Below are 24128 nucleotides of genomic sequence, written 5' to 3'. Positions count from 1 at the left end.
TCGTGATAAGAACTGATAACGCGATAATTAAAGTGCTTAACGTTGTGGTTAGGCGAGATTCTTATCAGACAATCTAAGAGGGTTGAACTTCAACCTTTTTCCACTTTTCAGCCCCAACCATGCCCCCAGCCCAACTGTGTTGTCAATTCAACGATTACGAAAGCTTTAGATACTCCCGTGATCTTTTCGTTAGGCGAATTTTGTTCCTCTGCGTCTGTTCTGTGGTCGCATTCATAATGTTTACATGTGCTGTTCTCCGTAGCCCCACCTTCGCAGCGGCTGGCACAGTGCTGTCGCAGTTAATCTTAAATCAAGCATGGCTTCTCAGGAGGAACACAGCGGGACGTCGAAGCGTTTGAAAAGGCTTTGCACAAAAGCGATTTCGAGCGCTTCTAGGGTTGTGATTAGCTATTGTACCCCCACGCTGGGGAGTAGAACGATAAAATATTACGTCCAAAACCAAGCGTGGGATTCTTGGTCCAACCGGACGGAACGTGAAGACTTGACTGTCAGATAGCTTGTGTATTTATCGTAAGAAGCTGCTAACTTTTTAGCTTATCATTCCGGCTGTTCCACAGACCAAACTGTGGTCAAAAGTGTTGATGAAAATGTCCAACATTTTCAATTTAATTATGTTTCCGTTGGCCTTGACAACAAGTTTTTGTTCGGTGTCCACCAAAAATTACATATGGACCATGGTGAGTGAGGTCGCATTAAAAGTATATATTAAAATTTTCAATTCTTTTTCTTCACCTTCACTTTTTTTTTTTTTTCGATCACGGCTAAGCAGAGAAAATTAAGACGTGTTTTGGTTTAGATGGTAAATAAAAATTTAAGTTTTTGTAACCTCTGAATGCTTTTTTTTTTTTTAGTTTGTGTCATCGTTTGTCGCCCAAGGGAGACAAGCTAAGGACAGTTGATGGGTGAAAATCCACAAAACTTTTAAATTTGATTCTACTCCTGAAAACAACTTACTACTTTCATAGCAGAAAAGTGCACAAGCAAGGATACTTGGAAGATAGCCTTCGAGTCTCCTTTATTCCAAACACTACTTTCAGTTGACTGAAAAGTCCTTTCTTTAGTTTTTGTAATTACCAACTTCTAAAGAGAATCGTTTATGCAAGTTTTATGGACGATTACGTGGTTGGTATAATTACGTTTTGAGGTTGTTAACAACTTTGTTGACTAACTTATCATAAGGTTCCGGCGTTCGATTGTTCCGCAATGATATGGAGACTACTTCAGGTAATGTGTTTCTGAATCTACCGCAAGGGTTCAGGAAGAGCACCATCCCGTTTAGATTCCGCCGAAAAGCTTACGTGGCTGAGAACAATTTATACAAAGCTTCACGCGTTCGATCGCACTCACGACATAAATGGATTTTTTCAAATTATAGAAACTCTCGTTTGTGTTTTTGGTAAAGGTGTTATTATACGTTTTAACTTACCGCCAGCTTTTTACTATGTTATATGCGGGCCTGTGTAATAACTTACTTTACTTAGACTGTGATATATAGCATAGCTTCGATCGAAATTCATTGACGTTTTTTATAGCAATAAATGGGTTTTATTTTTCTGCATTTTGTGACAAAGCCTAACTGTCTGGGAACCGTAGAAATCTTTTGAACTTCGAGGGGGCAGACAACTCGCTGGGGTACTTTTTCAACTCAAAAAACTGCAAACAACAGAAATAAAACCTCCCAGCTGTTTCCTCCCCCTCATATTTCCTAAGGGAATACTTATTTCAGTACTGAGTGGAAGAAATACTTTAAACCTTCTACTCTTCATTCTTGGAGTAAATATAAAATTGACTTGTCGTATCTTCTCCCAAGAATACCAGCTTCAAGTACTCTTTACAATTTTATTTCACTATGTAAAGCGAATTCGTTTTGCCATCGTAAAAGGTGCCATGTTTGCAAGCTCAACGATATGGATAAATTTTACGAGAGCCTCACCAAAAAACACAGACCCCTTTGTTGATCTATCAAATGCTTCAGTAATTGTTGTGCTTGAAGAACTGCACTGATTCACCTTGTTCGAAGACTTGTATTTGTCCTTGATTGATAAATAGATATTTTTTGTAGAATTGTAATGAAAGTGTAAGTTTGAGGTTCCGTTTCATGATTAGTGGATCATTTACTCGGCCCCTTCGATTTAAAAGATAACTCGAACCCATTTTTTTGTAAAGAATTTTCACGAAAGATATTAAAAACGAGTGAAGAAGGCCAAGGTGGCTATGTTTAATTTATAAAGGCTCAGCTTTACAATTACCGTCTCTTAACAATCATACGCTTTTGGTAAAAGGAAGATAAAAAATCTTGTTAACACGGAAGGAACAGCACAATTTTCAATGGCTATTTTGGCGTTAAACGGAATTTTATTTTCACCAGTTAAGAAAATAAATGAAAAGGTTTTGTTTTTCCAAAATGGAAATCATCACACGATACAAATCGTCTTCAAGATCGAGCGCCGTTTGCTGCGTAATGAAAGGACTAAGATAATGACAGTTTTTCTCTCTCTTGGAAAGACCATGCTTACGACGAAATAACATATTCTTAGACACCACGTCCTACAAGGGCACTACTGTGTTTCAAAGCTGTTTTAACGCCTCATTTTTCGTGACTCGACTAGAAAAGTTTACTGTTAGCGGTAACCGGTGCGAACAGCATGGCTTCCAAATGTTTGTAATTGCTACGTTCTGCCTCACGAAACGTGACTTCTTTGAAGAATCGAATTCTCCAGCTAATCTTTCCGCTCTAGTATTGTAACATTTTTTGAGAAAAAATTTCTTTCTTTTTTCTGTTACATTTGATCGGAAACCGCGTACTGTTGCGAAGATTTGAAAGTCTTACATCTAGTATTCAACATTTGTTTTGTCTTTTGCATCCAACTGGTTCACAGATTTCGTTGTGTTTGCTACAACGTAGGTTTCAGATATTGCATGGTATTCGCCTATAATCAATTTCTGTACATCTTGTCAAGATTTACACGACAACCTGGTTAAGGTAAATGAAAACAAATATTTACATGCGGGAGAGGGAATCTGTACAAGCAATAGAATTCGACAAGAGAAAGCACTTCATAAGTACTTCCCTTTTATCGTCTTATTTGCAAATTAAAGAGTGCTGCCTTAATTTAAAACTGTGTAAATCGTTCATAACTTTCTAAACGAATGAAATTTCTGCAGTAGGAGTTTTCTTACATTACGTAGCTAAGATTGTTGCCTCGAACGCTTTTAGAAATTCGTTGCGAAATTTTTACCTAATATTTGTACTCCTGTAAAACTTGGGCACTTTTAACCTTGTCTACAGATGTCCAATGCTTCAACTCATTTGCAAAATCTGCATTTAGCAAGAGTACCATTCTGAATTGTTCTCTGCATTTGATCGCGGCCTGGGCGACGGAGATCTGGCCGAAGGCTTTATTGGACTATCCCTGTCTGAGCTTATACTATCCCGCTGTCCGTTCGTTTGTGAAATAGGCGGCGACAAAGGCCTTAGTCCACCAGTTTCATGAAGTTTCATGTGTTTTCGAAGTGAGCTGGGATGCGTATAGCTTTTGTTGCACCCTTCAATTTTACAAATGTACGGCTTATCTGAAGTATGAACGTGCGAATGCTTTTTTCTGTCGCTTGAGTTGGCGAAGCGGCGATCGCAGCCAGGGAACTCGCACTCAAATGGCTTTTCTCCCGTGTGAGTTCGTTTGTGAATTTTTAAGTTCTCAGACCTAGCGAACAGTTTTCCGCATCCAGGAAAAGGACATGGGAAGGGTTTTTCCCCTGTGTGGACTCGGATGTGGTTTACCAACTTGTATTTTGCCTTGAATGGCTGTCCGCTTCTCCCGCACTCTTGCCAGTAGCAAACGTGCAAGTTGGAGTCGTTGATGCTCACATGCTCGTCTGAAATGTGCGATACTAAATCGGGCATCATGGTGAACTGCTTGCCGCAAGGTTTCCGTTTCCCTTGCACCGGGTTCTGATCTATCCAAAGGCAAGTTAGAATTTGATTTGTGGGCTGTTTCATCAATGGAAGGTGATACATTCCCGGTCCGGTTGGCCCTCCATACCCTGGTGGACCATGATCCAAGAAAGGACTGCCGAGGCCACCTTGCGCAAACCGATCGGTTCGAGAGTAAAATTCTCCTCGATATCTGAGCTGATTGTTGAGTACAGGAGGCATTCCATGGTGTGGAGAGGTTGCCTCGTGCCCTGATGTAAGTGCTCCGTAGTGTATATGTGGATTGCTCGTGACATCTAAGCCTTTATGCGTCACTGCGTGATGGTAGTTTATGTTGTTTCCGTGAATTGCAGCGGTTGGTGGCGAACTGAACATGTTGTGCCTATGTGAGTAATTGGGTGTGTTGGAAGCGATGGGGTCGTGAAGAGCAAGCGAGTGAGAACTCGCTAGGTTGGCTGATCCTAAGTGCGAGTCCTGGTGATGGATAAACTCATGAGGTGGGAATCCTTGAGAAGAAACATGACGGTACGCAGGAAACGAGTGGTACAGAGTCTGCTGCGAAGACATCCCGTGCGGTTTTTGATCGAAAGCGACAGCTTCTGCTTGTGCCCTGTGTGCCGCAGCAAATCTGATCGACGAAAGATGGCTCCCTGAGTCCAGCAAGTGATTCATTCCTAACGGCGGCTCCTTCTTGTGTTCGTTATAGCCCGCGTTCGAGTTGGTTGGCAAGTTGTTCGCAGACGAGGACCGAAGAGCTGCACCCTCAAACGGTAATGAGTAACGTTTGGCGAAGCCACCGTCCATTTCAAGGTTTCCCCGGGTTTTGAATATGGAACAGCTCTAGGCAAGTATAAATAATAACGCGGCAAACTATTATTAAAGAGAGACTACGCGAAAGTTTTGAGTGTAGTAGCATATGTTACACCGTTAAAACACAGCGTGAGACTCTGATGACAATTGTCCTGCTAAGAAAGCACGCATGAGCAGTAAAATGATCCCGGTGAATATTATGATTAGTCGTCCCCCGCGGAGCTGTGGTTATGTTCCTAATTGTTTGATAGCTTCTGAAAACAACACTATATTTGGCATTCCTTTTCTTATTGACTAACACAGAGTACAAACCATTTCATCAGCTTTTAGTGTCCGATCACACGCAAGATAACAGTATTTCCTCAAGACTATCGCGTGCTTTCCCTGGCAATTTCACGCTTGTTCCCTCCTATTTTTTCGTAGAGTATGACAAATGCATGTTGTTGTTCAGTAACAGCTACTTCGCAGGTGAGGCTGCCGTGATAGACATATAGGGAGGGACACAATTTGAAAAGCGCAGCAGGAAAGAATAAACACCTTGAAGCGGTGTCACTCAACGTAGCTATTGCTGAGCTTCTTGTTGAAAGTTCCCCTTGAAATTTTCAAAGGGCGCCCCCAACTTCAGGATTTTTCTTAACATAACGGGATTTGAAGTGAATGAGAAGATTCGCGCAGAACGTCTTTGCGCTCTATCTGCAATGTTTGCCGCGATAAATTTATTAACACCCCGAGAGACACAATACTATTGACAAAAATCGCCGGGAGTCGCCACAGTTTGGCTTTACTTTGCAAGCGACATGCGATTCTCGCCAATTCATCATTCAATTGTCCGCGGAGTCCTCAAGCGGGCCGTGCGGGGAAGGCTAATCATATTCCATAGCTCACGATACTTATATTTTGCTTTTAAACGGCGGATGCTCTCAGCCACTATAAAAAAGTCATTTATAAAAATGTCAGATGTTATCTTTAAGGCCTTATTTGTGAGAATAATGCGTCAATAGACATGTTAAGTGCTCCCGATCGTCTACTATTAAACAGGGCTAAGCTTCAAAAAAGCGTGAAAACTTGAATTTCATTTAGACGAGTTTAATTAAGGCCCGCAGTAAAGTGACTACCACTGCTAAGCATAATTCATGCCCGGTAAGCCATTGTTTTTTTCAGTTTGAACCGTGGTGAAGCAAGAGTGTTTATAGAACTCATGAAGGACATGAAATAGTTTGTATAAATAGCTTCACTGCGCGGGGCGCACCCCTTTCGTGGCTTCTTTAATTGAATGTATTCACTCTCACTGTCTGACTAATTTCCGCGGTTTTCAAGGAAAGCAGCGAACGAAGCCAAGCTGCAGATTAGTTTTAAACGAAAAAAAGACAATTTCTCCTATTCCCCGCCATGAAGGAGGTAATTATTACTGCGCCTTATTGAATTTTAAGTGGCAATTCACAATTTGACAGGGGCTGAGTCAATAAGTATGCGCCGCAGTCAGAATTGGTCCAAAAAGTTCCATTATGAGGATTGTAATATGTTTTTGAGCTCTGCTGCCGCATAAAAGAAATTGGTTTTGAAAAAAATAAATAAATAGGGACAGCTTTAATGCTCGAGGGTATTTTTCTGCGACATGATGCGATGTTGTAATATACCAGGTCATTTTCTTTGTAAACAAACTTCAAACCGGTAACCTTGCTCGATCAAAAGATATTTCATTTTTCCTCGATCATTAATTGTGGTGATATCAATCATATTGAGTAAAAGAACAACACAACCGCTCGGTCTTATATTCGTATGAAATATTTCCCTTATCGCATGTCCGGTTTTATTAGATTAGTTATCTCCTGGTTGATATTTTTGAGATTTGCAGCCTATTTAGGTTTTCTTTTTTGAATAGAGACAGTTAATATCTTTTGCATGTTTTACAGCCAGTTTATTTCTCAGGCCAACAGACGTATCCACCTGCTTGTGTTTACATCTCCAATATCACTCAGCTGTACCAATTATTTTGCCTAACCTTCATGAAATAAATCAAACCGATGATTGTACTCCTTGCCTCGAAAATTCGATTGGCCTTGCGATTTCGAGAGTGTCGTGACGTTTGCGGGAAGAAGTCCTCTTGCCACTGTCTTGGACTGAACTTCAGTTTTAATGATTAACCTCAAGGAAGCTGGAGTTATCGGTCGACTTTTTATCTTACAACTTATTTTGTGTATATTTATATTCATATTTCCTATGTATCCGGTTTGATCGTCCGGCGCTTGAGAAGTTAAAATTCTTTTTTAATAAACTGCACCGTGGTGGAGTTTGTTTTAATCACACCATACATACCATGAACCAAGAAATTAAGAATGGGAGCATGGTGATCTAAAGAGAGGAGAAAGTGCTCAAAATTAACCACAACAATTCTTCACTTGAATATTCCTTAAGCAGGGTAAAATGTAAGGACGAAAAAAAAAATAAAAGGAGACAACCAACAACTGCGTTATATTTGCCTTGAGATCATGATATCCATATAACGCTTTGGACATTTTAATTTTTTTTAATCTTTTGAGAAAGCTGCTCTTTAACGTTGAGTTTATTTACGCCATCTATAGTGCCTTATTTCGATATATTTGCATATAAGTACTCGCCTACAGCTAAAAAACCTTATTACCAAACGTCGCCCTTGGAGAAATCAGCCCAACATAGCAATTATAAAAAGTTCTTGCGAAATCACTTTGTCTCCCATATTTAATTTTCTTTGACCGTCAAAATCATTCCCTAGAATGAGATTAGGACAAACATAGGCTTTTCTCTGTTTTTTTCTTACCATCTTGCCTGTTGAGTTCTATCGAAAAATTGAAAAATCGTCGAAATGTATTCAGATTTGCCTCATAATCCCTAGTCTAGATAGGACAAATATTTTGATGTTTAATTGTAGTTTTGGGAATTCCCATAAAAGGAGACAAAGGTCTTTCTCTTTTTATTCACACCTTTGTGAATTAACTTTTGTTGTAAGATGAAGTGCATTATTTAAAATTTACATCTGAAGTCATGAAAAATAACTTAAAGTTTAGATTGCTAAAAAAAAATTGAACGAATGCCTTTTATAGCTATATTTTACTCTTCCTTTCGCCAAGACAGAATAAAAGAAAGGTTACAAGTGAATATTGATCCACCTGCAAAATTAGTACGTACGTTTACTTTTCCGTGGAATATATTTCTTAAAGGCTCAAGGGGCAATTCATGCATGACAAATAAAACAATATTTCAGTGATCTATCCTTTATATACCATCTAGGTGTTCAAGCTACATTTGCTTCGAGGAATTGCATCGTAACGGGAAGTTTTATACCCCAGAAATACTCTTCCTAGCGAGAGATTTAAAGGATTTACCATACTTTTAAATCAACTGTTTCTGAATCCTTTTGAGAATAAGTAAAACCCCACTGACATAAGCGTGCACTGATTGTGCTAAAATGGCTCCCACTTTGAAGCATAATGCCAGATTGTTCGTTCAAAGTAAGCTTAAAATTAATTTTGTTTCCTTTTGTCGTTTTTCTTCGTCGTCACAAGTCGCCTCCACTGTGCATTCAAGCTGTCAAATAAACTTTTGCGGTGGACTTGGCGGGAGGATTTTGCTTATTTACTTATTAAGCCTCTTTTAACAAGCATATTTCTAGGGCACGCGACGTGTTGTAACGGATTCCCTTTGTGAACATCTTTGTCCAACTGTGGACAACTGTGGCCTCATGCAAAGATCAAGTCGAGGTCCCGTGTTCTATTAGAATTATTGTTTCTTTTTAGTTCTGATTCAATGTTCTCTCGCTTTATTAACAGTTTACCCCACATGAATGATATTTGAAGCACGGCTAACAACGTTTTAGATGATCGGGAAATTTTCCACCAGCTATGCAAACCTCGTTTTATATCTGGTTTTAAAGCTTTTATGATAAATATGTCAGAAATCTTGTTTTCGATATTTTTCGCTGCTGGAGTTTCTTGAAGATCGGTTCTCTGGGTCAGATGATTGAATTCTTAGCACGGTTTTAGCAGCATAAAAAATGCTTAGAATTAAACTTAACATCGAAATCCAGGAAATCTCAGTAGTATGATTACCATATTCTTCTCATGGACTCTCAACAAGACTTAAGATTTTTACAAGAGTGTTTAATTTTTTGTTAAACTTGTTATGGTTACGGGTCAGAATGCCGCTTTTATTGTGTTCAAAACAAACTGATTGGTAGGCCAACCTTTTCTCAGTCTGGCGTAATTAACTTTTTGGGCTCTTCGAGAAAATTCCCATATCGGGAAGCCTTAGAAAGGCTCATTGAAGTTTTTGTTTATGATGCGTAGAGAAGATCGCAGGAAACGCAAAATGATTAAAAAATGATGCTTCAGCCGCAAGCTGCCACAAGCTCGAATTTTCATGAAACCACCGGAAACTGGTAATAAATTACTTCCGAGAAATTTCCTTTTGCCTCGATCGTGTTTACGTCGAAGCGTTGTGTGATGAGGCCATTAATGAAAGATAAAAATAGAGTTTGAGATAATTTGGATACAACGAATTGACAAATTGGATTGTAGTTTGAACGTTTTGCATGAGTAGTTCCTTTGTAGCGACTCAGAGGCACCTGTGTTTCAAATGGCCAGGCGCCGCTCTATCTGTCAACCTCACTGAACAGTTCATTTGCCCAGAGGGTACTTCCGAACAAGTGCAAGCTATTGGCTGTCAAATAGGAAAATTTTAGTCCAATTTTGTATCTACAAAGACTTTCTTAACACTGCACTAAGTAATTAAGCTTCTATACAGAGCACATTTTTCAAGAAACTGGCTGATTGCCAAGTCACAATCGCGTTGAAAAATAGTCTATTAGCAACTAAAACTGACGGAAATTTGAGTTCATGGACAAAAAACACAGATGTAATTGTGAGCGAGCACAAATGATTCTTCATCGATGCCGGGGCAAAGTCATTGCAAAGACAATTATTTCGAACAGACTGCATATTCACTGCTCCTTTGGTCGAGAGAAGGTTATTTAAACGAAAGCTCCATGTCTTTTTTTTATGAAACCAGAAAGCAGAATTATTCTATTAAACGACTTCTTCTCTTTGTCTGCTTCTGTAAGCTTCACAAAAAAAGTTGATGTTAATTCATAAATTGTAGACCGACTCAAATGATGTATGAAAATAAAGCAGTGAATAGCGACATCCTGGGTTTAGCCGAGGCCTAAGAATATTTTTAGCAATAATTTTAATAATTTGCCATAGTGGAGTGGTTTACTTATCTTATTCATTGGTTAACAATACCGTCGTGTGTTAAAAACTCTATTTTAAAGTGCTTGTCAAATACCCAAGAAAAATGTTTGATTTCAATTTGGAGTATTATTTACCATAAAAATACAGTTAGAGTACAAGACAGGAAAGTTCTTTCAAAGTAAATTAAGAAACTTCAACTTTTCTTTCTTTGTTTCTTCTTCGACATGAGAATCAAACACCTTGTGGACTTCCTAAATGATTAAGTTCTTTTGGAACACCTTAAAAGACCGTCCTAAATGCTAAACCTTTATATTTAAATAAATGGCTGATAAAAGTTTTTTTGTAATTGTTCACATCTTTTGACATTTACACTGCTAGACAATAAACAAGCATTTAGCCTTCTCTTGCGGTTTGATAGCCTTTGTTAGCGCGGCCACCTCAACAGTTCAGAAACTTTTGTCTGCTGTGACAAACCGAAAGGCGGTGAGACTGTTATTTAAAAGTAAAGCAAACACTGACACATCTTATTGAGGAACATGGATTGAAAATTTACTGCGTTCTAGATGGACATTTAGCTAACTCCGTGCGCATTAAGCCAAGAACGAAAGCCCACTAAAATTTGTCACTCGCCCTAAGGGCTGATGTCTTCATCACAAAGTTAGCTCATAAGCGATAGTAGACAACTGTTGCTCGTGAGGGTGAAACGGTAATTTTGAATTAACTCCAGAAATGTTTATGTCCTCAGAATCACCGAGGTACGTTTACAAGTAAAGAAGACGGCACAACTGACTTACAAGTAAGTAAGGTTAATGTGGTGCAATAAATGTATCTTGAAATTCACCGTGGACAAATGTTGGACAGTTGTTCTTTATGTTAATTAATCACGTAGATGATGCGAAACATGTTAATTTAACCTGGATTTTCTGAAAACCGAGCAAACGTTTCACTGCTTGTTCTTGATAAGGCATGAGATAGGTTCAAGCTACTTCCTCGCTGCTCCATTTGATCGCTCTGTGTCAATTGTTGCCCGCAGAGGAAGCGGAGATCTTTTAAGTATTTATGAAAAATTATCTCTGAAGAGGGCCTGACACAGGCTTGAGTAGTAATCAAGAACTGTCGGTGTTCGTCGAAAGCCAGACCATTATGTTCCAAATAGAGGAATGCGGTTAAATACTCCACCAACTTCCTCGTTATACTTCACGTTGACGGTATCAAAATTGTTATAATCTTTCCTTAAGTTTGCTATTTTCTTCCGTTCCTATCTTTTGGAAGACAGTTTTATCAGTAAGGGTGAGAATTATTAATATTTGTATGAAAAAAAACTGTTTGATTTGCTTCTGTCTCCTTTTAAAACTAACACCACCTCTATCGCGGTTTTCCTGGAGTAGGAAACGAATATTTCAACATATTCTTTCATGATAGTTACTGCTGGACACATAGCAGACAATGTGCACCATCAACTTTAGCTTTCAGTTTGATAGAACCGTAGTACGATGGTATGACATTAAATTTGACTGTGTATTTCGTTAATTAACACGGTGTACTGTGGGGAGGTTTACTTGTTCTTCACGATGAAACTGTTCTGATTTCGCTCTGGATCAAAATAGATTGTCCTGCTGCAACAGATCGTTTGAAAAACACTAGCTGTTTGCTGCGCCAAAATCAGCATTGGTCAACCACTGAAATTAACAAAAAAAACGAGACGTTGAATAAAATATTCAAACAATTTTTTTATGATATCTATTAAAGAGAGAGTGAATCTGAAGAAAATCGGTTAATGAGTATGATAGATAAAACCCTTAAGAGAGGGAAACAAAGGTTAACGCAACATGATCAAGAATTAGATTTCCACGACATTGCGACTACTATGCATTTGTCGTAAACAAGTGAACGACACAACTTCCCATTTTTAGTCCAGTGGGAAGTGTGGTAAACTGAGGACTATTTGAAAAACAGAGTGGATCGGTTTAAAGCGTAAACAAAATAGTTTCATGGCTTGTGTAGGTGGTTAGTGGTGTAATCGTCACACTCTCCGTGTGATCTCAGTCATATTTCAAAACTTTTGTAAGAAAACATCTTCACGATAAGACTTTCCTTTTTTGAATTGTCAAATTCATATAAGTAAAAATAGCCGACGGATTCTTATTTAACACTTAACATACTCAAAGTATTAAGAAAATGCACTCCTACTTAGCTTCTCGTAAAACCGAAATTCATTTTCACGTAAAGTCCTTTGTAAGAAATCTATTTCCTCTCCTTTCTAAACCATTAAAGTCGCATGCCAAACATGCTCACCAGGCTACACTTTTCGCGCAAGTTGATTCGAAGGTGGCTTAGCTTGAATGCCGGCTCATGAACTTACAACACTCGGTTTAAATATGACATTTGAGTTTTCTTCGTAATCTGTTAGACTCAACAGAGTGGTTTTGTCTTGGAAATATTGGTTTGTTCGCTACTCTTTTCGGGTTCACCAGCAGGTGGCATAGACAGCTCGTCTCTGCTCGTGCGGTGTTTCGTTAAGAGTATTCTCAACTCACGCCGTGAGATTCAACATTTTCTTCTCTCATTTTTATTAAATAGTTTCTTCGAAAGATTCGATTCTTCGTGATTAAAAAGGATGAATAACATGAAAAGTAAAAACAAATATCAAAATTTAATCTACTCTTGAAGGCCTTCGCAGCTTCGGCGTTTATGATCTCTCGATCATCTTTTGTTCAAATTATACCTCCCTCGTATTACAAATAGCGCGTCGGAGAGTTTTCTTTTTGTATGCTCAAAAACGATTTCATTTTGTTTATCCCGTAAAGTTTATTACCATCAGAATCTCAGAGAAGTTTGGTGTTTCTTTTTGTTTGTGGAGAATAGCAGCGCCACTTGTCTGCTATGGTGAAAACGCTCCCATCAAGCATCCCTGCTGTGCTTGCAGTTTATTCTAAACCTACGCCTTTATAAACTCGTACGAAAGAGAAGCCGAAGGGAGCCCTTTGCTCTTTTTTGTTTAGCTGACAGCAAAGTACGTTTGAGAAAGAAAGAGAGAGAGAGAGAGAGAGAGAGCGATGAGAGGCAATTTTGGGCTAGTGTAAGTGAATTTGTCCATACCTTTAAACTGTTCGATTCATTGACAGAGTATTTCTTTATATCCCCTTCGCGTTGACAAAGAATTTTATTAGTTTTGAGTAAACCTTTATTAAAAGAGGACAGGCAACTTTGGGATATTGAGCCAGTGTAAGTGAATTTGTTCAACACATTCACTAAGGACAAAGACAATGACAAACTGCGTTTCATTTCCACCTTAGTTTGACAAAAAAATTATATCACTTTTTAATCTACCTTTACGCCCGAAAAGAGGCCGCAAGATTGGATTTTCGATATCTTTTTTTCCATTTTTTACAGTTCCTCTCCGCATTAATCAACCGTGTTCCATGACATCAAGAACATCAAGTATACGAAAATTCTTTCCTTTCTTACTTGGAGCGTTTAATTGAAAGGTGAAGTTCCATAGTGAAATCACCTGTGGAAGGTGTTGCCAATATTTTGTCTCTTGCGTTGTGTAATATTGCGTTTTGAGTCCTTCACTTTCTTTTTTTCCATTTCTCGTTTTTTTATTTGCATAAACGTTCCACTGTAAACTTGAAAATGCCTCCAAGAAATTCACAGGGAATTAAATTTGCTCGGCATTTCAAGAGCATCATATTAGTTCAGAATTTTAGCTGGTATTTTAACTCATTTCTGATTCTTAAATGATTTGATGCAGTAAATGCCACAGGATTCTCAGAAAACAGTGGTGGTTGCAGCTAAATTCCCCCAGCAACATTACTTTTAGGCAAAATTTCGTTCATTTAGCTTATCAAGGGACTACACCGATCAGGATTTTCCCTCACCTTTAGTTATTTTTATTTAATTCGCAACATTGATGTTCTAAACGGAGAATACTCTCACTTGAACTTTGCGATGTTCTGAATGACACTTGAATGAATGAATTGTGAATAAAAGTCATGGTATTGCAAGTGTCTTAACATTGTAGTGCTTTGGAGGGGGCGGGAATTGATAAGAAATCTCGGTAGTAGTATATGGAAAATGAGAAATCGATGATAACACTGCACCACTAAATTAAAGGTTGCGTCTTGGTTGCAGCAGTGGACTCGCTTACTCAAAATTAGATTGATATTCTTCTTGCGTTGAATTTGATGGTTATTTCTCTCTAGCAATGTTATTCAAATCCCGATCTTGATGTAATGCAAACGCTTGAAAGGCTCTGATGTGAAATATTTTGTCAAATAAACACGCTGGCTGCGAGATAGTATGCTCTGTTAAAGTGGACTGTACTATTTCACGTACTATTCTTATTACCGATCACCTTGCCCCAAGGTAATCATTAAGTTACTTGTTCTCTAAAATAAACGAGAATAAGCTTCCAGAGCATTCACGTTCATAATGAGTGGTCGCCTTGAACATATTTGCGGTATACCGCTCTGGAGTTTTTCAAAGATTCTTTGTAAAACAAATTATGTAGATCATGGAACTTTTTGGTAAAGATTGAGAGGCTTATAATTACATGATCAAAAGCGTAAAGAGGACAATTTGGCAGTATTTTGGGACGTTATCAAACTAGGGAAAGTTATGTGATCGCAAAATAAGTGTATTCTGTCAATGTTCCGCCTATCTCTTTTACTTAAACACCTATGGCCTTCAGAAAATTGTTTTGATTTTTTTTTATCTTTAATAGATGTCTTCTTAACCGTTAACCGACTCGTATTTGGTTCCTCTGTAATACCTGCACATACTTCCTTGTTCTCTTCTTTATTCTCTCAATAAATTCTACCAATTTTTCCAACGTTACCTATAAAAGAACCTCTTTTCCGAAGTACTTGATTCAGTGGACTCAAAAGGTAATTTTTTTAATTTCAATTTAAACCCTTGGAGGCAAAAGTACACTTTAATATAATGTAAACACGACGAGATAGTATCCTTAAAGACGCATTTTAAGGTTTTGATATAGTGTTTAGCGAATAAGTAGGCATTTTTTAAAGTCTGATATAGTGTTTTGATGTTTAGATGTAATCATATTTCATTTATCACTTGTTTCCTTGAGAATAGCTCGGAGAGAAAATCGGTTTCGTTAAACGCAGCAGCAGTCGATGAATCCCATGTCAACCTCACGAGCAGGTGCTCGGTTACGAACGAAATTTGTTTAATACAAGTAATACCTACAGGTCGAAGAGAACAATATCTATTATCATAGGGCGATAATAAAGAAGGTTAAAAATACGACAATGTTTGCATCGCTACCCAACGGTATTTTCAATAACCAGACGTATGTTGGTAAAGTGTTCTTTAGAGCTTTATTCTCGTGGCCTTTGTTCACGCGTATTTAATTTAGGGTAAGATATGATTTTAGCAGGTGCTCGGCAGTGAAATTGATCTACATGAACAGAAAGCCTTACTTTTTTTTATTACTTGACACTCCAGGTGATCCAAGAAAGGGTTTCTTTTATGTTCTGTCTTAAAGGTACACGCAGAATGAAGTAATAGAAAAAGCTCCGCTTGATTCCTGTAATAAAAGTGGCTGCGAAGTATTGGACAGGAAACCGAGGAGACGAGTGCTTTTCTAGTTAATTTAAACCTCAGTAACACACTTCTTTTCTTTCAAACTACTGATAGGGCAATTTTAATTTTATGACTTAACGTAGTTTGGGTATCGAGCATTGCGTGAAAAAAAAAAAAAAAATCGCGTGCGTTGAAATAATAAAACTCGAGCAGGTACATATCCCTAGTCGCATCCTTTCATTTTTCGTTATTGTTTGTCATTTTAAGCTATTTCTAGCGTTACCATAACTTGTTACTTTTTTATCCGAGAATCGGTGAATGAACTATAATTAATACAGGATTTTCTTTATCTTCTTCTTATGATAGAAATCAATGCTTGAAGAAAAAAAAACAGAGATTGTTCCACCAAGGCTTTTCACAGCGTCGCTGTTGTGTGCGTGTGTGTGTGTTTTTTTTTTTTTTTGGATCTTACGTTATCGTCGAAATGTATTCGTGTCAGATTTTTCATTGTCGCAAGATCAGAAAAGCGTTTCTTTTACTGTAAACTAAAACTCGCAATGAAGAGTCATTACAAAGCTCTGAGGGGTCCGTTTAATGGCTCCTCCCTCTTACCATTAGCAGAAAATTAAGAAAAGTTTTGTTTCTGTTCTCTGAATCTGTAACGATATCCTGCTGACAGCATCTTCCTTCATTTTGCCAACAGCGTGGGGGAAACAATAAACATGTTTCCCGCCGCTGTTATTCACCGCCCCACCCACATTAATTGGCGCTACCCGTACCACCTAAGACAGCCTCGCGGTCACGCTGTGTTGGTAATAGCGAAGACAATCGAAACACCACTATCCTTGAGAAGCTCTCGGTGCGTGCGCTTCACTTGGAAGGATCTCTGTTTGTGAGAGGTTTAAAGAAACAAAAAAGTAAAAGCTACTGCGGGTTTAAGCTTGGAAGTTCAGACAAACCCTTCCTGTTGTCTTAATCCCTTCAGTGCCCACTGTGTTTTTATCAAGGAGTTGTCTCTCTTCTTCATTAAAGAAAAATAAAAGCGAGCTTGACACGTCGTGTCTAGTTTATAACTCGATGGTTATATTATGTGAAAGTTCATTCTCCAAAAGCACACGAACTCTTTGAATGAAGATATTCTCTCACTCGAAAAGCGGAGAGTGATTTCTTTCTAAAACCGCATCATTGCATCATTGCATCATTGCACCTTTCCTGTCCCCAAGAACCTCCTGGACCGATAGAATGAACTCCAAGGTACTCTTTCCATGCTTGTATTTGCATACTGACAGAATACACTCATTTTTGCTATCATTTGGGTTTTACATCACGTTCCCTGCCTTTGCAACGTACCAAAATACTGCTAAAAGGCCCTAGAGATATTGGTCAGTATTATTTTGAAAAGTTCATTTGCTTTGCATGTTGTATTTGTAACTTTCATCGAGAAAGCTTAAAACCCTGAGGGTATATTAACTTGATGTAGCTTTATTGCTAAGCGTTCTTACCCCCTAGCACCGATCAGCTTTCGTCATTCACTCTTTCCAAAACCCTGGATCTTCACCGCTTAACCCCTAGCCAACATAGTTGCATGCATAGTTGGCTCTATGACATTTAACTCGCTTCATTAAGAGCGATTCTGACTAAACGTATCTCATTACTTGTAGTTTAAAGCTAAAAGCTCGTATTTACGAACGCGCAGATATGGCGGAATAATATGTCCATGCATATCGTTTTCTTCCATCGTGCCAAAAAATTACATTATCTTGGATCTTATCTTAAATGTTTTACTATCTTTTGATTGTTGGTAAAACGTGTACGATGTTTTTGGTTTTTCTAAGTGATAGCATTCTCCAGACACGTACTTTCTCGTGAAACTAAAACTCTGTTTGGTTGATTATCTCACAGTCCATGTAGTTTAACAAGATGTGTTAGGTTGTGACTAAATTTCACGGTTTGTTTAGCATTTTATAGCAAAGGATTAATGTGGAGAGTTTGTTGAACTGACACAAAGAAGAGTACAATATGCAGCATTTATCATGAGTTATTATCCTCGTTAAGTTAAATTCTCTAAGCGGAGTGGCATCCAAGTTCGTGCCAAACAAATGTCCCTGTTAAGGTTTCCCTAGGCCAGTCTCCTTGTTCGAAAACTGGCAAACAAGTTTTCAAAGGAAGAGACTAATTCTTATGGAAAAGCCTTTCATGTTTCTCCCTCTACCTTCCCTCTGACGGAGAAGTTCATGTACAGCTTCTTTTCTTTCTTACTAATGAAATGCCCGATTTATTTTCAAATTTGGGTTTGACAAAGGAGGGGATGACCATAAAGTGTGAATGACTGTGAAACCAGGAAATATTATTAATCTATGTTTTAGAACTATCAAATATGGCATGATAACGTGATCGTTTAGAGAAATTCTTATGAGATAGTACAGAGGGGCAGTTGATGTATGGGTGGCCACTAACAGCTCTAACAGATATTATCAGAGCGCCTTAGTTACTTAACTTTTTCATAATTTAATTCTATGTCAAGGCCAAGACGGTTTGAGCCTCCCTTTAAAATCGATACTTCAGTAAAAACAACCTTTGCTATTTCCCTCTTTACTTCAAAGTAAATCCTATCAAGTTTACTTAACCGTATATTCTGAAAAAGGTATCATTTCTGGATAAAAATGATTCCGTCGAGACTCCACCGTTGTATTATTTTACAGCAAACTTTGAATAACAATATTTGGAAAATTTTTACGAGAGGAGCCTATAAAAACTTCAAGGAATAACTGGAAAGAAACATAAGTCTCTTCTTGGCTAAAGTTATTGAAATATAGGTTCGCAGCTCTGCAGACATTTCAATAGTAACACAAAATGGCAACACCAACTCCATGTTTTTTTTTTTTTTGTGAAAGCATTTCCCATGAAATAGTACAGATGCTTTTAATCGAAATTTTCCAAACGTATTATTGCTATATTTATTTATTGTGTGCATCTCTCTTTTTTTCTGACTGTTACAACGATTTTTTCAACGTTTCTCTCTCTTTGCTTAACCCCCCACTCTTAACCGAGAATTCACTCACTCTTATTTCGATGTTTATTTTTATTTCCACTCTGCGAAATTTCATAAATAGGAGCTTAAAAGAACATGTACCGTATGTGTATGACTGTGCGTACACTTAAACGACAGATCCTTTTTTCGCTGGTTTTTAACTTATCAAAAGTTTTAAGAAATTGGGGCTCCGGTTTATGTTACGACTCCTCACGATCGAGTCGTCATCGAATAAGCTGTTGGGCTGAAGGGATCTTGTTGTCGTTGTTGTTAAGCTATTTCCTTTGTGGCAATGTTTAAGACTTTTCTGGTAAAGTATATCTTACAAAGAGTGTTCGCAGGTCATTTTTGTCCAGTTATAGTGCTAAGGGCTAATAGCACGAAAAACAACCTTTCTATTCATGGTTCCATAAAAGATTCAAATGTACCTAACGCTTCAAATTAAGAATTTTTTTTCTCCTCGTTCTCAGTTCTAGAGAACGAGCGAAAAAAGGTCAATAACACAATCGTTCGAGTGGACGAAATTAGTATTAAGTTGCTGTTGGTGTGATGTCTTTTTTGAAATATTTTTACCGAGCACTGGTTCGTACTGCGATGTAGAATCTAACGGGCAAAATTGTACAACTCTTTTTTTATTACGATGTTTGTAAGATAATGGATGGATGATACTGTAGCAGAGACAAAATTTGTGGTGCTTTTAATATAGAACTGACCCATTACTTATAATCCAGTCGTTCCAAAAGAGAGGTATGAGTTATGAAAATTATATTTTTAGGGAACGTACACTTAGTACGAGAATAAGGTTACCATGGTAAAATAACATTCATCATGATATACGGCGGCTGGACATAACTGGAAGTTCACCAATGCCAGAAAATCTCCCACAGACTTCGGAGTGTCCCACGTTCGATTAGAAAGATTTTCATGTCCTAAATAACTACTATTGGCTCATTTTATTGGTCTATTTATCTGTCTGCTTTCCAAGAGAAAATGATATCGAGACCTTTCCCATGTGAGGCCTTACTGATTTATACTAAACCTACTCCATCTCGGAATTATCCTCTAAACTTTATCAGCCTTTTACTCTGCCAAGTGATATTATTGTATCCTCTTCGGAATTTTTTTCCTGGCTTAACAACCACCCCATTTGAGGCCTTAGAAATTTGCTAGGAGTGACTATAATTAGCCTCTGATGCGATACTCCGTCATTTTAACAAACCGCTATTCTTAATTTTTTTTGCTTCTGAGTGCAGGATGTCGTATATTATATAGTGCAGTATTCATTGTTAAGTCATTGAGCGTTTAGGGAAAATGAACTCGTATCTTTTTTATTCCAGACACCATCAAAAGTACTTCCTTGAGATGCAACTTGTTGTTTCCGCGGCCTCCTTTCTGTGGTTCTGCTGCACAGGAAATCTTAAACATACTGGAAAAAGTAAAACATCGTACCCATCCAATTTTTGATAGACGATAATAAAAGTAATAAGCAGAAGAGGAGAGGTTAGGCTGGTCTTGATATCAGTAATTCCTGTGCACTTTTGCATTTGTTTAAAATATATTCTCAATCCTTGCCTATCTTTAAAATAAGAAGGGTAAACAAATTCACTTCTCCTTAAAATAATTTTCCTTTTCTTTGCTTTTTTTTTCCGCTTATTTCGGTTAGAAAATTATCAACTCAAACTCATTCAAGGAAGCCTAAACTATTAAACTTAAAGGAATGCAATTCCCTCTTTTCTCCGTCTCCCTTTTTTTTAAGGGTATATCAATGCAATCACGATTTTGTAAGTAGTTTCGATACTCTGTGTTGTCTGGTTCGTAATAATTTGACAAGATTGTATTTTTTGGGGAAATATCTCAGACCTATGGAATTCCTATGCAACGAGAATTACAGTTTTATAAGCAGTGCACATTGCATGCACATGTCAATTCAAACGGACGATATAGTAAGGCGATGTTCATTTTGCTTTGTTTTGGTGGTATTGCTAGCGCATTTTCAACGCAAGTCTCTTTTCCTTATGTATGATATGAAATCAATTAATTTGTCACGTGACATATTGCAATATGCAGCGATACGTCTGTCATTATTGACCGCTAGCAATATTGCAGCGGTGCGCCCCTCCATGCTGAACTTTTGAATGATATCGTGACGATGTGCGCGTCGTTGGCTAACTATCTAAGCATGTAACTAGCAGTGTAAATGGCTTTGTTACCTTGATTTATGATATTGCATCTATGTGCATGCTCTCACGTGGTCTTATTCGCGGTATTCACCAGCTATTCAGGTTGCACCATTTGTGATTCCTGCGAGTGGATGATATTGCAGCAACATGCACGCCCGTTATTGCACTATTAGTTACCAATGTCACAACGCAAGTCTCTTTTTCTTTGCTAGATGCTGTTACAACAGTGCTCATGTCTTTTCCCCACTGATAGCGCATGTCATGAGCTAACTGTGAAATGATAGTGTTGCAGTTAACCTCGGGTGACATTGCAGCAACGACGAGAATTTCTGCACTACGTAGTGGCTTGTCATAACACCATTTCAGATCTCCTATATCTTCTTTTGATTATACGACACCAGCTTGCGTGCCATTTCAGGCACTGGTATTCCATGTACAAGTCTGATACTCTGTTTAAGGATGTCTCGATTCCTTCCATACATCTGTTACGCCGTTAGGCAACTCCAGAAAATACTACTCTTTAATTTGCAGTTTTGTCGACACTTTCTGTAAGCTCCAAAGGTCTGTTGATCTTGACTGGTAATAGAAGTGCTGAGTATAAGTTAAGATATTTTTCAGTCGCGTAGGGTTAGGGTTCCCTTGTGAGACTTAGTGATATCCTAAATTCCAGTATTTCATTTTAACGAAAGAGACCTGAATTATTCTCTCTCAGTTTGGCTGGGCTTACTTATCGAAGAGAGAGAAAAGTCGTATCAGGCTTGCATGAGGGGCCACCTAATAGGTCGTCCATAAAGCAGAGTAATTCGCGGCTCTTTGTTCTTCAGTATTAGCGTGCTATTTGGCTATTGATATGCGATTGCGCTTTTGGTATCATTTGAAAGTTAATCTTCAGTACTGCTGTCGCAGTTTGTGACAACCTCTCAGCCTCATATTATGAGTTGACTCTTGTGCAGAGAAACCTCCGATGCTTTGCCACCGAGCTATAACTGAAGCAACTATGTTTTGAGGTAGGACATTACTTTCATCATGTGTGATGTAATAATGACTCAGCTTATCATCAAATTTAGCTTAGTGGTAGAGCATTGGAGAACGGAATCCGGGTCTCAATTCCTAATGGGTGACTCAAAATAAATAATGATCCCTTTGTCTCTTCACTTCTGCTCAACATGCCTTAAAATAGGGAGTGTGGTCCTATACAAGCCGAGTGTGTTTCTTTGTGTTTTTTTTCTCTATACTTAAACATGGACGAAGTTCCCTCATTCCCTTCTCCCATCCCCCATCCCCCATCCCCCTTTTGGATGAGGCTAAAATATCAATTGAACCTTTTTAGATGGATGTGAAGGAGGAAGATGATACAGATAAACAGACATTAAGATGGTGACACAGAAGATTTTCCCCTGCTTTGGTGAGACCTAGCATGGCCGACACAGCATTGCACTGCTGCCCCCTCCCTTTCCCATCTGCGCATGCGCGAGATACAGGCTAAAGACTACGAAGGTGTTCTTGTATCATCTGTCAGTTTCTCTGCTAGTTGGTAGAGCCAGAAACACTGAAAACGTTTGCACTGTTAGTCCATTAGTGAAAAAAAAAAAAATCCTACTATGCTCTTTCAGTTTTTTTGGACCTGCGTAATTCTCGCCACGAATCGAACAGATTAGAAATTCAGTGCCATATGTTCTTTTTACACGAATTGAGATGATAACGACCATGTGTATGGCCCCTATAGAGAAGATACTCAATCAAAGATTGTCCACTTCACTACAGGTTACCAACTGATTTAAATTATCTCAATCCGGTCTAATTAATTTTTTAGCTTTCTTACATAAGGTGACCTGAATGTGACCTAAAGACTATCGAGTAATTTGTTTCGTCTTGATCAAGATCATGCTCCGTTTCTTGATTTATGAAGCATATCTTAAAGAGATTATAGTAATAAGAAATGTTACTAGTTTCGATTCTTGGCGTGGATAAAAATTTGAACTGAAATGAACTGAATTGAAGTTGAAGCATCTGGTCAAATCAGAGATAAAAAATGGGTAATAGACCCATGATTACTGTCACAAATATAGACTACAGCCTTTGATTAATTGTCCGTAGACAACATATTGATCGAATCTAAAGCCTCTTTTTGAATATATGACTGGCAGATTTTCTTTGGAAGCTTTCTGCTAAACCCAGGCTCCTTGGTTTTACTTATTTATTTTTTTTCTCAGATCTTGATTTGAAGCCAGCTGTGATGTATTCCATGTGACAATTGTTATCAATTCAAAAGCTTCGTGGAGGTTTCAATCCGTTTTGAACACAGGGTGCCCATTGTTCAGTCTGTGTCTTGCAACCGAAGAGCGATTCTTTTTAAAATCTAAAATTGGATGCAAAACGTGAGCAAACTTCTTTTCGGTCCTTCGGCTTACATTCGGCTCAAGTACTATGTTTTAGATGTACGTCCTGCAATTTTGAGTTTTCATTTCTTACTCTCATAAGAGTTTTCGTTCTGAAGGCGACACAATCATATAATAATGTTTCGTGACTCTGATAAGTCGTTACGGAAATTCCAAAAGTGCAATAATAGCTTAATTTTTTTAGGAACCTCGTGCTGTTGTAACTAATGAAATTGAACAACGTTGCTTTTCATGAGCAAGACTTTCATCAGAATAAAACACCGGCTCTTTATCTCTTCGTTTAAATTTGATTTACGTCGCTTTCGTCTTTTAATGCGCCAGTAGTATTTCCCTGAGGAAAAAAATTAACACCTTTCTTCGTTTGCAATAAATTCCTGACTCTTTTTGCCACGTAGTATCGATGGATTTATCTTTGGATGAATATTTCTGGTAGAAAATATCTGATAAGAACTCAGACATGCCTCCTGGCACTCAGGGTTCGTGTTATCCAAGTTTCTTCTGCGTTTAGCCGACACTTATGTTTTACAAACACTCATTACATACCAAAGAGTGTCATTTCTGAGGGGAATTTTCTTGATTCAACTTGTTTTGTTTTTTATTCCTCTTTTTTTAGAGGCAGAAGCAAATAGACTGTTTACATATCCTCAATCTTCTTTTGCTTCTGAAATCTTCTGAAAATCAGTTCGTGATTTTGATTTCCTTTCTGCAACCGCTACTTATGGTTCGAATTTACCTCTGGTAGAAGCTTTCAAAAAGCTGACATAAAAGCATGGGAAAAAATACCTCCCTGATCTGGAGAAATATAAAGCTATTTCTGTTCCACATGAATAAGCCTTTCTGTTTCTAGCTCTTTCCTTTTGAAAGAATTCAATGGGAACGTCTTGCAGCGAGGAAGCACGTTTCCTGATAATCGCTTAAAAGTAAGATCCATCTTTTGCATCCTGAGATCTGAAGGTATCAGGGTCTCTCGAGGAATATTGA

At 38.1% G+C, this 24128-nt stretch overlaps 1 protein-coding gene and 3 long non-coding RNA genes across 4 annotated transcripts in view; 2 read left to right on the top strand and 2 right to left on the bottom strand.

Annotated features, from left to right (window-relative positions):
- The window catches only part of LOC111325401 (uncharacterized), a 37391-nt gene that overhangs the window by 4730 nt on the left and 8533 nt on the right, over nt 1-24128 (top strand). The window contains exon 2 of the long non-coding RNA XR_015992772.1: nt 10736-10786. This is a non-coding gene — a long non-coding RNA (uncharacterized LOC111325401). The remainder of the gene's footprint in view (nt 1-10735; nt 10787-24128) is intronic.
- On the bottom strand, nt 1847-5298 carry LOC111325396 (uncharacterized). Its single transcript, XM_088736917.1, has one exon. The coding sequence runs from the start codon at nt 4757-4759 to the stop codon at nt 3347-3349; it is 1413 nt and encodes a 470-aa protein (XP_088593043.1). The 5' UTR covers nt 4760-5298; the 3' UTR covers nt 1847-3346.
- On the bottom strand, nt 9969-12435 carry LOC148722634 (uncharacterized). Its single transcript, XR_015992775.1, has 2 exons — nt 12181-12435; nt 9969-11669 (listed from the first exon to the last, which is right to left on the bottom strand). It is a non-coding gene; the product is annotated as an uncharacterized LOC148722634 (long non-coding RNA).
- On the top strand, nt 12881-14000 carry LOC148722633 (uncharacterized). Its single transcript, XR_015992774.1, has 2 exons — nt 12881-13069; nt 13384-14000. It is a non-coding gene; the product is annotated as an uncharacterized LOC148722633 (long non-coding RNA).

This window comes from Stylophora pistillata, chromosome 10 (assembly GCF_964205215.1).
Source record: "Stylophora pistillata chromosome 10, jaStyPist1.2, whole genome shotgun sequence".
NCBI lineage: Eukaryota > Metazoa > Cnidaria > Anthozoa > Scleractinia > Pocilloporidae > Stylophora > Stylophora pistillata.
The sequence above is the reverse complement of the archived record's forward strand: the minus strand, read 5'-3'. Positions and strand labels throughout refer to the sequence as shown.